Source organism: Cebus imitator, unplaced genomic scaffold, assembly GCF_001604975.1.
Source record: "Cebus imitator isolate Cc_AM_T3 unplaced genomic scaffold, Cebus_imitator-1.0 Scaffold497, whole genome shotgun sequence".
Lineage (NCBI taxonomy): Eukaryota > Metazoa > Chordata > Mammalia > Primates > Cebidae > Cebus > Cebus imitator.
In genome coordinates, this window is record NW_016107812.1 from 1585254 (window position 1) to 1600068 (window position 14815).

Below are 14815 nucleotides of genomic sequence, written 5' to 3' on the forward strand. Positions count from 1 at the left end.
CGGAAAAAAAAAAAAAAAAAGTAGAAAATAGCAACAAAGTAAAAGAAAGTTTAAAAATTAAGAGCAAAACTTACTGTAACCGGGGCCCTTCCCCCAAAAAAGGTAAGACCAAAACAAAACAACAAAAAAACCCAAATTTACATCTTTGTAAAGACTAATGTACACTTACACCTCATAGGAGTAATCAAGAAAAAAGGCCTAGATAATTAGGTTCAAAAAACAACTACAATTACAGCAGTTATTTTAAAATATTAAAAATCGTAATCTTAAAAATCACCATAAAAATTACTTATAGTGATAAAATAGCAAGGTCAATTTTATGCCAACAAATATGAAAAATTAGATTTAAAAAAGATTAAAAACAATTATCTAGGAAAAGTTACCTAAAACTGTCTCAATACGAACTAAAAAAACTATTCAATGAGACTTTTAAAAAATTGAGTCAGAAGTTAAATACGTACTGAAAATTCTAAGACCAAAGGTTCTACATGTAAATTTGACCAAACTTTCCAGAGCGGGGTGGGGGTTGGGGGGTGCGGGGTGGGAGGGGGTGGGCAGTGGTCGGGGTGGGAACTGTTTTACAGAATAGATGAGAGACTGTGCTGTCCAAATTATTCAACAACTTTGTAAAATCCTGTTAGTGTAATGGGCAAGGACAGTACACCTATCGCAACAGCTGAAAAGTAGACAAACTATGGCTGTGACTCAACCCATTACTAGATTTAGAAATTCAAGGAGGCTGCTGGACAGTGAGGCGCGCACGCTCAGCCTCTCTGTGCTGCTTAGACAAGGCAAACGCGCGTCCGCAGCCCCCCGGGGCTCACTGCGTGCCACCCGCAGCCAACCCGGGACCCTCCTCCCCGCGCGCCGCTGTTCCCCAGTCGCTTCCCGCGCGCCGCTAGCACCCGGTAAAGGGCCCCTCCTCCCTCAAGGGCCTCTCCCACTGCCGCCTCCCGGGAAGGCTCCCCGCTGCCCAGACTCCGGTGAAGCAACTCCTGCACGAAGGAGGACTCGGCGGGCGAGGCTGAGCCCACGAGCGACTCGTCTCGGGTGAAAGAGCCACCGCCCCGCACGCTCACCGGTCATCTCCGCCTGCCTCCAGGTGTCGGCGGTCTGGACTGAGGGAGACGCGGGGCCGGACTACATTTCCCAGGAGCCCGCGCGCCGCCCCGCGGAGGAGCCTGGGCGGTGCTGTCAAGGCTGAAGTCCCGCAGGCTCTGGCACGGAGGGTCCGTTGGGACGCCAGTGAGGGGTTGCCGGCTCGAGGGACCCACGGCGCGCGCTTGACGGGCCAGGGGGCGGGGGGGCGCGGACTGAACGCGGGGCTGGGGCGCGTGCGTAACGGTGTGTGCAGCGGATGCGTCTGCGTGCGAGCGCGTGCGTCTGCGTGCGAGCGCGGCAGGGGCGGGCGCAGGAGTGATGGGGCCGGGGGCGGGTCGCGTGAGCGTGCGTGACGTCAGGCGGGGCGGAGGTGGCGGCCGGGCGGAGGTGGCGCCGCCGCGCCGGGCTGGCCTCGGACTCGGATCTAACGCCGCTTTTCGCGCGGCACCGGTGAATGGAGTCGCGTTCTCTGGTTTGCAGTTGCTGCTGCCTTTGTGACGGGATCGCTTTCTCCCGTCGAACCTTCTAGTTACTTATTGCAGGTACGGAAGTGCCGAATTGTGCGTTTTTGCATCGATCAGGCGCGCGTTGAGCTCTTTAGTTGTGTTGCGGCGTATCAGCTTGGTTTTTCTAGGTGGACTGTAATTTTGTCAATGAAAAATTTAACGGTGTTGGTCACCCCTTGCCTGAGTCACTCTCGTTCCCTCGCGCGGCCCCAGCGTTCACGGCGGACGCTCTTGTTCTGTGGAGAATAACGGCTGCACCTGGAGACTGACGTAGAGCGGGCGGCGGCGGTGGTAAGTTTGAACCAGGTATTTTGAGTAATATAAAACAAGGTTTCTTCTCTCCTTCCTTCCATGTTTCCCCTCAGCTGGGATGGACGTTCAGAATCTTGCTTTTGGCCTTTCTGTCATCTGCTGAAATGGTGAAGCCGGTTTGTGGCTGGTCTTTTTAAAAACAAACCCTGCATCTCTAGCTCCTAGCTTCCTCATCTTCAGTTTTGTTTTTTAATCAAATAGGTTAACTGGAGGTATGTTTGTATGTTTAATCTACTTTTTTTATTTTCAGAGACAGATCATAAATTTAATTACTATGTTTTTATTTTCCTTTGACACTAGATTTGTTCAATAAAATTATATATACGCCATCTGACAGATAAGGTTAACATCAAGATTGTGTACGTAGATCCCACCCGAAGAGTATGCAGAAGGTGAACATTTTGAACTCTAGCTATACGTTATTAGCAGAAAGAGACTGTTAATTAAAAAAAATAAAAGTAAAAGAGATGGCAGGATGTCACCCGGAATGCCAGCCAACAAGTGTTACTAGGTTAGAGACGACTGCAGTTAGCTCTCCCAGAACTGGATAGCACACCTCTTCCCTACGCCCTTTAAAATCACCTCAACACTAACTTTTCACCTATGACATAACTAATCTCTTCTGTTTTGTTAAAATTGTCCCTCCATCTTGCAGAGCCCTTCTGGATGGTAAGTTGCACACGCTCCTGCCTCTTCTGGAAAATGACATTTATTTTTTCATTATTTCTCTCAGCACACATTTCTTTAGCTCTTAGCATCTGGCAGTCACAAGGGCAGAGATTTGAGATACGCATCATAAATTAAATGAGAATGTGTGCTTATCAATATTTTATAGAAGCACGGTGTGGAAATTCTACTTAGGCCAGTATTTAAGTTGATAGGAGGCTTACCTTCTGGAAAAGAGATTACGAAATTATCCTTATTAAGTAATAAGTTGCCAAAATGAGAAGAGATTCAATTATTATCAATAATTTGTAGTAAAGTGACTGAAATATATAAGCTAACAGATTGACTTACTATCCTCAACAAGTTAGCACATACTTATATTTTTAAAAAGTCTTCAAAATGAGAAGAAAATAATTTTGGCTAGAAATATATGTGAAATATATGAGAAAAACGTCAAAATCTTACTAGGCAATGTAGAAGAATAAAGGGTAAGTAAGAATAAGAACAGTTCTGTTTATAGATTTTATCCAGTTGTCAAGAAAATCTGAGAATTTTTTCTTTTTCTTTTTTTCTTTCTTTTCAGATAGAGTTTTGCTCTTGTTGCCCAGGTTGGAGTGTAATGGCGCAATCTCAGGTCACTGCAATCTCCGCCTCCCGGATTCAAGCAATTCTCCTGCCTCAGCCTCCCTAGTACCTGGGATTACAGGTGCCCGCCACCATACCCAGCTAATTTTTTGTATTTTTAGTAAAGATGGGGTTTCACCATGTTAGCCAGACTGGTCTCAAACGCCTGACCTCAGGTGATCCACCCGCCTTTGCTTCCCAAAGTGCTGGGATCACAGGCATGAGCTGCAACACCTGGCCAAGAAAATCTGACAGTTTTTTTAAAGAATACCCAGGTACCTTGTTCTTTCCTTTATAGCTTTGTGCTTCCTTTATTTTCTTCTTTTCTTTTTTTTTTGAGATGGAGTCTCGCTCTGTTGCCGAAACTGGAGTGCAGTGGCGCAATCTTGGCTCACTGTAGCCTCTGCCTCCCAGGTTCCAGTGATTCTCCTGCCGCAGCCTCCTGAGGAGCTGGATTACAGGCACATGCCACCACGCCCAGCCAATTTTTGTATTTTTAGTAGAGACAGGGTTTCACCACATTGGCCAGACTGGTCTTGAACTCCTGACCTCAGGTGATCTGCCCACCTTGGCCTCCCAAACTGCTGGGATTACAGGCGTGCGCTACTGCACCCGGCTTGTATCTTTATGCTTCTTTAAAGTGGCTTGGAAGTGGTTCATTTCTCCAGTTTCTGTTAAAGGAGGAAAAGGTTTTGTTAAAAGAAAAAGGCTCCTAAAGATAGGTTTCCTTGGTTTTTATCAAGTAATAATTCAAACACCAAAGCTTTGATAGCATATAGTTAAATAACATTTTAGGTTTTTTAAAAAACATTTTGCTGAGCATGGTAGCTCATGCCTGTAATCCCAGCACTTTGGGGGACTGATGTGGGTGGATCACCTGAGGTAGGGAGTTCAAGACCACCCTCACCAAAATGAAGAAACCCTGTCCCTAACTAAAAAAACAAAATTAGCCAGGTGTGGTGGCACATGCCTGTAATCCCAGCTGCTCAGAAGGCTGAGGCAAGAGAATTGCTTGAACCCAGGAAGCAGAGGTTGCAGTGAGCTGAGATGGTGCCACTGCACTCCAGCCTGGGCAACAAGAGCAAAACTCCATCTCAAAAAAAAAAAAAAAGAACAAAAAACATTATTTTAAGGAAAAAGAAGTTTTTTATTGTTAATATCTCTGTTGTGCCTACAAGACTCTTTAACTTTCATCAGCAATACTCTTTCTAGCATGTCTCATGTCAGCCAGGGTTTTTAATTCTTCTGGCTATGAAGCAAGGTTGAAACTAGGTGTGATATAGGCCACCTTTGTCTATACATGTGCCTCTTTGACTTGTAATGAATATCCCAGAGCATTATTTTTGCTTCTTTCCACACAATATCTCCTTGCTGCCTCATCCTATCATTTCCTGTTCAATATTTTATTATGAAAAATGTTGAGCATACGGCTAAATTAAGTTTGCAGTGAATACTTATAAACCTTCCCATCAAGACTTTGCCATTAATATTGTACTATACCTAATTTTGACACATACCCATCTGTCTTCTCTCTTATCCATCAGTTTGTTGTATTTTTTAAATTTATTTCAGGGTAAATTGACATGGGGTACATTATCTGTAAAAATTTCAGAATACATGTGTATAATTAACTAAAATTCTATATTTGATTAGGTTTTTCTTTTGATGTAGAATTTACTTAAAATGAAAAGTGCAAATCTTAAGTGTACATTTGCTGAGCTTTGACAGATGCAGAATCTTTGCCTTTTGTATCTTTAAATATATCTTTGCCATGTCTGTTGGCTACTGAGTTTTAACTTTGTGGCTGCTGGGTCTTTTTTGCTGATCATACCTTGCCTTTTGCTGAAGCAAATACTGGTAAACCTGTTCAGAGCTTGAAAAGACCCTTTTCTCTTTTCTAATGAACGTGTTCTTGATGTCCCGAAGTGAAATGTTGTTCCTGACTAGGTCATGCCTGTCGTTGTGAGTGCTAGTTAAGTATAGATGGATGTCAGAGTGAAGGAATATGAAGTACTAAGCACCTTGCTAGCCTCTTGCCAGGATGTAGAATGAGATTGTCCTAATTCTCAAGTGGTTCACTATCTCATAAAGAGACAGACAAATTTTGGTACTCTAAGGCAGTATTGTGCTAGAATAGGGCATGGGCAGAGTGCTTCTTGTTTACTGACAATGGAACTACTGATTCTCTCGGGGACAGTGGGAAGGCTTCACTTCACAACAAAGATGGTATTAAAGTGATCCATACAGAGTATGGGGCAAGTGTAGTGGGAGTTAAATTGAAAAGCGTCCGGAATGTAGTTGTGAAACCTGTACACTAAGTGGTTTGATTGGAGCTGTGCTTTGGAACTGCTTGTGCCTCAGACAGTAACTTTCATAGCCTTCTTGCTGATACTTGAAGCTTCTTTTCAGCCCATCTCTGCCCTTGGGGCAGACAAAATAATGGCTCCTCAGAGATATCCTAGCACCTGGGAATATTTTATTTTATATTGCAAGATAGAATTTGCACAAATGATTTAGTTAAGGACTTCAAGGTGGGGAGAGATTACCCTGGATTATTTCGATGGGCCTAGTGTAATCACAGAGATCCTTAAAAGTGAAAGACAGCCAGGCACGGTGGTTCACACCTGTAATCCCAACACTTTGGGAGGCCAAGGCAGGTGGATCACGAGGGCAGGAGATCAAGATCATCCTGGCTAACATGGTGAAACACTGTCTCTACTAAAAATACAAAAAAAAAAAAAAAATTAGCCGGGTACGGTGACACATGCCTGTAGTCTCAGCTTCTCAGGAGGTTGAGGTAGGAGAATTGCTTGAACCCAGGAGGTGGATGTTGCAGTGAGCCGAGATGACACCATTGCACTCTAGCCTGGGGGACAGAGCAAGACTCTGACTCAAAAAAAAAAAAAAAAAAAAAGTAAAAGAGGTGGGTAGCCAGGCGCGGTGGCTCACGCCTGTAATCCCAGCACTTTGGGAGGCCAAGGTGGGCAGATTACCTGAGTAATAGCCTGGCCAACATGGTGAAACCCCGTCTCTACTAAAAATACAAAAAAAAAATTAGCTGGGTGTGGTGGTGGGCACTTGTAATCCCAGCTACATGGGAGGCTGAGGCAAGAGAATCACTTGAACCTGGGAGGTGGAGGCTGTGATAAGCTGAGATCACACCACTGCACTCCAGCCTGGGCAACAAAGCTAGACTCCATCTCAAAAAAAAAAAAAAAAAAAAAAAAAACACACACACACACACACACACACACAGACAGACACACACACACGTGGGGGAGAAGTGAGCAATCAGGGAACTCTAAGCATGAAAGACAGGCACAGAGAAATGTATCATTGCTGGCTTTGCAGGTGGAGGAAGGGTCAGGAGCCAAGGAGTGTAGATGGCCCTAGGCACTAGACAGGGCAAGGAAATAGATTCTTACCTCGATCTTCCAGAAGGAACACCGCTCTGCCAACACCTTAATTTTAGCCCACCAAGACCTGTATCAGACTTCTGACCTCCAGAACTGTTACACAATAAATGTGTGTTGTTGAAAAACCACAGAGTTTTGATAATTTCCAGCAATGGAACACTAATACCAGTCCTCTGTCCTTAAGGGTTTACCAAAGCAAAAATGGTCTCCCTTTCTATATTTTCACTTTGCTTCAGAAGAAAAATGGAATGATTATAAATATTTTTTGTGGCCACATGTGGTAGAAAATACAGACTTTATTATAACATTCATTTTCACAAACTGAATTATAGTCTTTGTCTTCTAGGAGAGTTTGCCATTTGGAGGTGGGAATAAAAATCCCCTCTTTGCAAATGTAAAGCTCACGTTGTGGAATGGCTCCATTCCTCATCCTTGTTCCAGTTTCTCCTTCCCCAGGAAGTTTTGCAGATTTCCCCTACCACGTTCCTTTCTCTATTCTCTTCATGTCCTTGGTACTACACTTTAAACATCCTTCTATGGTTACAGTCTGTTTGAGGGAGGGAAATTATTCTCACATTTGCATTTCTAATGTCTTAAAGAGAGCTTCTCAGGTAGGGGACACACAGTCACTCTTGATAGCTACTTGAACGCCTTTTGATCTTAGTGTGCACATGTAGAATTGTTTTTTGCCTTTCACGGGTCTGCCTTGTCTTAATGGGAAGATTATTGGATCTCAGAGCATCCAGACTGCCTCTCATCTTTGTTCGTACACAGCAGTGACCAAATAGTAAGTTGGGCTCCAAACTCTTCACTGTGAGGTGGGGAAAAGGCACTGCTCTCTGACTACCAAGATCCATTATGCTGCTGCAGCCAAAACAGGAAATAAGTAATGCTGAGCTCATTAGGCAGAGGATTTGAAACAGCTTTCTTCCGTGGGGTTGCAGTGTTCCAGTACTTCATTATATGAACTGAGCCTACCTTGCCTTCTCAGTTCTGGAGGCTCTTCACTTCACTCTGCTCATGTCATCCACTCGTGTGTGCCTCGGACTTCCTCTCATTACCCAAGCAGCAGAGCTTCTTAAAAAGTCAGTATCCTTACCCGTTGTTCTCTTGGATCTTTTGTATCCTTATTCTCACTACTTCTGTTCTTGGAGGTTCTCCTCGAATCTGTCAGTTCCTTCCCCCTTGACTCATGTCTATACCAAAACTAGATCCTGTTGTTGATCGGACACATTTCTCACATTAGGCATTCTTACTTCCCTTGCTGTGCAGTGCCTGTACATGTAGAAATTCCAGCCCAGAGTCACTTCACCGCGTACCTTTTCTTCTGTCCAGACAGCGAGTTCTACTTGAGGAAATCACAGCTAGGCAGACTGGTGTGACAGACATACTCTCTGTAACTTTAGCTTGTCTTTTGTCAGCAGCTTTTGATAGTTTGTCACTGCATGGCCCAAACCTTTATCACTGTCCTCAATGATCATAGCCACCTGTTGTTCCTCTCATTGTTAGCATGTAGCCTTGCTTTCTTTTTTGACTCACATTATTATTGAACTATCTGCCAATTGTCAACATCCCACCTATCCTGACTTCCAGGAGGTAGGAGAGAATAAAGCATCCTTCTTGCGTTACAAGCCTGATGCCTCTATAGAGATTTGACCCCTTCCTTTCTGCCTTCTCTCTCCTCTGCTTCAAACCCCCTTGTCTATTAAGTGCTTCGTCTGTTTTTAGTCTCCACTCTGACCCCACCACCTCTTGTAGCTGCCCTTTCTCTTCCTTCTCCACTTCCAAATTTTCATTCCTGTTGTGGAATTTGTCTGCTGTTTCCACCAGTGTATTGAAACTGATCTTCTCAAATTATTGGTGAAGGCTTATCTAACCAATCCAATACCTTTCAATTCTTAATTTATCTAACTCTTTTGATTATCCATCCTTGAAATTTTATATATCTTAGATCTCTTTTTATCTGGTGGTTCTCTGCCTCCTTTTTGGGCTTCTCTTTCATTTGCTTCCCAAATGTTGATTTTTTCTCTATAATCTAATCCTGGTCCTACAGCTTATTTTGCTCTTCAAGTTCTCCTTGGTTGGTTTTATGCCATGGTTTCATCTGATAATGCCATTACCTAGCATTATTGAATATTACTGTTTCTTAGTAAGCTTTATGTGAAACATGTCACAGGGTTGTTGACAGGAATATATTATCTCCCTTAGACTCCATTATTTATCTGTCTACTTCACCTATGTCTTATATCAGGAGAATATAGTTACTCTTAAATATGTAACAGAAGACCATCCTCCTCCCCAAAAGGTTGTCCTGTTTGAGTATATAGCCAGGCAGCTCGAGTGGATATAGATAGAATAGAAATATGGAGAGCAGATGATGTACACCTGGATAACCCTCACATTTAAATATAGCCTCCTAGATGCCACTTCTCTGTGGCCTACTCACTGTGCTCGTGTGGCCTACTCACTGTGTTCAAAACCAATCCCATCATTCCTGTAGTACCTAACTCTTCTGATTTTGTTCTCCATTTAGTCACACAGAAACCTGCATGTAAAGCCACTAACCCCTTCTTATACCTACATTCAGTCAAATTCCAAGACATACTGATCATGCTGAAATCTACCTGTTCTCCATTTCTACCATTGTGGCCCTAATTTGTGTTCCCAAATCTTCTGGATTAAAGTATTAGCTTCCTACGCAGTTTCTTTGCTACTATTATATTTTCCTCTAGTCCATTACACAGCTACCCCTAGAATAGTGCTTTGAAGACACTAATATTGTTTCCTGGCTTACTACATTTAGGAAAGAGTCCACATTTCTGAGGATAGTATTCTTGGCTGTCTGTGACCTAGATCTGGCCTTATTTCTTTTTGTTCCTTGTCCTACGCTATACCCACTAGCAGTATTGAACTTCTTCCCCTTAGGCATCATCTTCTCAGGCTCTGCCTTTGCTTGCAATGTTCCCCAACCTCCCTTACCTACCAAACCAGCTCTGACACTCAGCCTGTTCCTCCCTGAAACCATTAGGCTGTGTTAGAATCCGCCTTCTATCCTCCCATGACCCCTTGTGCATTGCTGTTATTATAGCATTGATCAAACTCTAGTGTAAATGTATGTTTTCAGTTTCTTCAACTAGTCTCAGCTGCTTGAGGTAGGGAATAAATGCCTTATTCACATTTCTATCCCCAGGGCCTGGTACAGAGCCAGGAACATAAGTGTTGGGTAATGATTTATTAAAATGGCAGAAGTTCCAAATCTATACCACTAAGGTAGTCATTAGCTTACCAGCTGTTTCCTCAAAAATAAACAAAAACTTATCCTCGTATCCCTGCTCTGAGAATGACTGTGATGCTTCAGAGAAGTAAGTTTTGGCCTGTTACATAAAAGGATCCTTTGTGATGGATCTGATCACCTCAAAAATGGTAGAAACCAAGAACTAAATAAATTAAGTAATGGTTTACATCAGTGGTTCTCAACCTTTGCTGTACATTCATTTGAATCAGGTGGGAGCTCTTTAAAAAAAAAAAAAAAAACCTTAACACCTTTTCAGATAATTTGAATCTCTTAATATGGGAGCCAGGTATCAATAATTTCCAGACATACTTGGCAATTCCAGTGTGCAGCCAGAGTTTAAAACCACTGGGTTAGATAAAGGTTTGAGTGAGTTATCTAGAAGTAGCAGTTAAGGGAAATTAGAATGAGTGAGACCTATTGCGAGCTATTTATATTTATATAATGGCAGTCATTAGAATGGACCTTACATGTGTGTCTAAACCAGAGGCCTTACTGTATTTTGTTTTTTATAAATGAGATCCTATTGAAAATTTATTAGTGACCAGAAAATTTGAGACCCTGTCTCAAAAAAAAAAAAAAAAATTAGCTGCGTCCTGTGGCTCATACCTGTAGTTCTAGCTGCTTGAGAGGCTGTGGTGGGAGGATCACTTGAGTCCAGGAGTTTGAGACTGCAGTAACCTCCCTAGGCTGCCAGTTCTATTTCCTGATACATCATTTGATTAACAGCGTCTCATTATATTGACTTGGAGTTGACTTCTTTGTGACTCTACACTTACGTCCTAATCCTGTCCTGTGAAACAATTCAGAGTAAATATTATTCTGAGGATAGGATGTGTGAATGTGTGAAAACTATTTTCTTGCTTCCTTTAAGTAATTTCTTTTTCAGGCTGAATATTTTCAGTTACTTCAGCCTTTGCTTATCTTGAAAAGCAAGCTCTATGAGGGAAGGACCCATGTCTGAATGGCTGCTGCTCTATTCTTAGACCTTCGAATAGTACTTGGCATATTGTATGTACTCAGTTAATGTCTGGTATAAAAAGGGATGAATAAAGGGACCATCTGGGTTCATTGACCTCTTTATCCTGCTGACTATGGCATTCTGATTCCTTAAAAGGAGCCTTGTACTCCTAGGATAATATCCATGTATAGTGCATATAGCATCCACTTACATATCTTAGTTTCCTCAAATAGTATATCATTGCTGTTGTTGTCAGCTAAAATTTGTAACTGATCTTTACTTATATTGCTAGGGAAAGGATTAAAAACAGGGTAAGGACACAGACCTGTACCTGATATCAGAGACCTCTCTTTGGTCAGCTAATTGTATATCTCTCTTGCTGTACTTTAATTCAGTTATTGTTGCTTCTTCTTTTGGTGGCTGTGGGAGCAAAGGGTAAGAAACACTAAAACTTCCTGGAGAGGCCGGGCACAGTAACTCATGCCTGTAATCGCAGCGCTTCGGGAGGCTGAGGCAGCCAGATCACAAAGTCAGGAGATCAAGACCATTCTGGTCAACGTGGTGAAACCCTGTCTCTACTAAAATACAAAAAATTAGTCGGGCGTGGTGGCACATGCCTGTAGTCCCAGCTATTCAGGAGGCTGAGGCAGGAGAATCATTTGAACCCAGGAGGTGGAGGTTGCAGTGAGCTGAGATCGCACCAGTGCACTCTAGCCTGGCGACAGAGCAAGACTCTGTCAAAAACAAACAAACAAAACTTCCTGGAGAAATTAGGTAATGACATAGAAAGGGATGATGTTTGATCTTGCAACATGGATAAGATTTTACCAAGAGATGAGAAGAGGAAGAACATATCTGGCATAGAAATAGCATAGATAAAGATGTTCAGGCAATTCAAGTGGTTCAGCATGACTATAGAGAAAAGTGAGGTAGTTTGGTGAAACATTTAAGGCCTGTGAGGTAGAAAAGGCACAATCACAGAGGATCCTATATCTATGCCGTGGACTTAGTCCATTTTCCTATATGTACTGGGAGACCAAAAGGGAATTTTAAACAGGGAGTGAAACTTTTGTGTTTTCCAGACATGATGTTGCTGCAAACACTCATTGGAGTAGGAGACTAGCCAAAGAAGTCAAGTAGGAGGTCTCTAGGTCAAGCATTATGAAGGCCTGAATCAGGGCCATGGCAGTGGGAGTTGGAAGAGATGGATGGTAGACATTTAAGGGGGAATTTACAGGTTTTAGTGACTGGATGTTAAAAAGAAACTAAAAAGACACTTGCTGGTTGGGCGCAGTGGCTTATATCTGTACTTTGAGCACTTTGAGAGGCCCAGCAGTTTGGGAGACCAAAGCATGAGGACTCCTTGAGGCTAGGAGTTCTAAACTAGCCTGGGTAACATAATGAGACCCCTATCTCTGCAAGAAAATTTTCTTTAATTAGCCAGGCTGGGCATGGTGGCTCACACCTGTAATACCAGAACTTTGGGAGGCCAAGGCAGGAGGATTGCTTGAGCCCAAGACTTTGAGACCAGCCTGGGCAACATAGTGAGACCCTGTTCTACAAAAATGTAAAGATTTGCTGGGCATGATGGCATGTGCCTGTGGCCCTAGCTACTTAGGAGGCTGAGGCAGGAGGATAACTTGAGCCCAGGAAGTCAAGGCTGCAGTGAGCTGTGTTCATGCCACTGTACTCCAGCCTGGGCAACAGAGTGAGACCTTCAAAAAAATAGAAAAAAAAAATTAGCCAGGTGCATTAGCTCACACCTGTAGTTCTGTCTATTTGGGAGGCTGAGGAGGGAGGATCACTTGAGCCCAGGATATTTAGGCCTTGGTAAGCTATGATCTTGCCACCACAGTCCAGCCTGGGTGACAAGAATTAGACCTCAGCTTTGAAAAGAAGGACACTTGTGTTACTGGGATACTAGATGTCTTTTTTTTTTTTTTTTTTTTAAATAAATCTTACCATGTGTCAGGCACCATTCTGTGTTTTACAAATACTAACTCATTTAATTCCCGTAATAGCCCTATGAGGTCAATAGTATTTTATCCCTCTTGGTCTTGAAAATCACGGTTTAATGTATTTTGTCTGTTTTGTTGTTATAAGAGGGTAATTCCATCCTCTCATATTCCATCTTGGCTGGAAGCAGAAGTCTATTAACATGGCATTTTAAATTTATTTTAAATTTAGATTTTTTTATTTCCCTTTCTTTGAATACTGAGTTTGACTATTCATATGTTTGCATTTGCTTTTCTTTTGTACTTTGTTACTTTATATTGTTTGCTCTGTCTTCTGAAGATTTAAGGATTTCCTTTTCAATTTTATGCACAGTCACATAAGTAAAAGCAATCTTGCAGCATCTTACAGAGATGTAAGTTGAGCGTCTTACAGCAGGGGAATTCTGGAGATCTGCAAAGGGTCTTCCTCAAGTATTCAGCAGAGTGCAGATCGGTACATACATGTGAGGAAACTAATTGAGCCAGGGAAAGTGTCCTCTACAAGATTATTGGAACAGTACCTGTTGTTCACATAGGGCTGGGAAAAGTGCCTATTTCCACCAGCCAGACTGGAAAACTCTTCCACTTCCTGGAGCATTGGATAGGTTGTGTCTACCCAGTCCGTGTCTTTCAAGAAGGTCTTACTTCAGTACAGTAATGGGAGATGATTAGCCCTATACTAGGCGCTGCTTAATCTGTCTCACAAGTTGTAAAAGTAAGACCTAAAAGGATCAAACTGTTTCCAAGTAACCTAACTACATCCTAAAACAAAGCTTAAGGAAACTTATAGTAATATAAGAATACCCAGAATCTAATATGATAGCAGTCACAGTATCTGGCATCCAATCAAAGTTCACCAACCATGCAAAGAGAACAAAACATGGCCCATAGTGAGGACAATAATGATAAATGGAAACTCATCAAAAACTTAACATGGATATTACTCTTATCAGAGGAGAACAGTGGAAGATTAGTTATAACTGTATTTCATATTGCTAAGAAGGTAAATGCAGCAAGAGGAAGTATTTAAGAAAAACAACAACAACAAATTGAGATTCTAGGGAGGAAACCTATATTGTCTGAAATGAAAATACACCAGGTTACCAGCAGACTAGATTTGCAGAAGAAAAGTTGGGTGAGCTTGAAGGCATAGCAGTAAAACTGTCCAAAATGAAATACAGAGAGAAAAAAGAAACCAGAAGAAAAAAGGAGACAACTTTAGTAAGTGAATAGCATCAGGTAGCCTACCATATGAGTAATTGGAATTCCTGAAGAAGAAAGTAAAGGAGAGATGGAGAAATATATGAAGAAATAATGGCTGGAAATGTCAAAACTTAATGAAACTATAAACCCACAAATCCAGGAACCTCAAGGAACCCTAAATATCAGAAACAGGAAAAATATACCAAGGAAAATAATAATCAGATTACTCAAATCAATAAAAGAGAAAATCTCAAAAGCATCCAGAAGGAAAATACATGCTATATACAGAGGAATAAGGAATTACATTGGATTTCTTACCAGAAATAAGACATCTAAGAAGAGTGGAGCTGTAGCTATAAAGTACTGAAAGGAAAAAGCTGTCTACCTATTAAATAGAATTACACATTCAGGAGAAAACATCTTTCATCAACAAAGGTAACTCTGCCTATAGAGTGGGAGAAACTGGGCGCTGTGGTTCACGCATGTAATCCCAGCATATTGGGCCGAGGTAAGTGCATCACCTGAGGTCAGGAGTTTGAGACCAGCCTGGCCAACATGGTGAAATCCCGTCTTTACTAAAAAATACAAAAAATTAGCTGGATGCAGTGGTGCACGCCTGTAATCCTAGTTGCTCGGGAGGCTGAGGCATGAGAATCGAACCCAGGAGGTGGTGGTTGGCAGTGAGCCGAGATCATGCCTCTGCACTCCAGCCTTGGTAACAGTGACTCTGTCTCAAAAAA

The 14815-nt window shown here is 42.3% G+C and overlaps 2 protein-coding genes across 6 annotated transcripts in view; one reads left to right on the forward strand and one right to left on the reverse strand.

Moving 5' to 3' along the window:
• Positions 1 to 1298, reverse strand: part of ZNF891 (zinc finger protein 891) — a 12032-nt gene extending 10734 nt beyond the window's left edge. For both annotated transcript variants that reach the window (XM_017513654.2, XM_037733164.1), the window contains exon 1: positions 1080 to 1298. In XM_017513654.2, coding sequence (XP_017369143.1) covers positions 1080 to 1086 — 7 coding nt within the window. In that variant the 5' untranslated portion in view covers positions 1087 to 1298. The remainder of the gene's footprint in view (positions 1 to 1079) is intronic.
• Positions 1299 to 1474: 176 nt separating this feature from the next.
• The window catches only part of ZNF10 (zinc finger protein 10), a 34908-nt gene continuing 21567 nt past the window's right edge, over positions 1475 to 14815 (forward strand). For 3 of the 4 annotated variants that reach the window (XR_005197586.1, XR_005197585.1, XM_017513649.2), the window contains exon 1: positions 1475 to 1898. The gene's annotated coding sequence lies outside the window, so the exon portion shown is untranslated. The remainder of the gene's footprint in view (positions 1899 to 14815) is intronic. The other variant, XM_017513650.2, reaches the window with a different exon arrangement.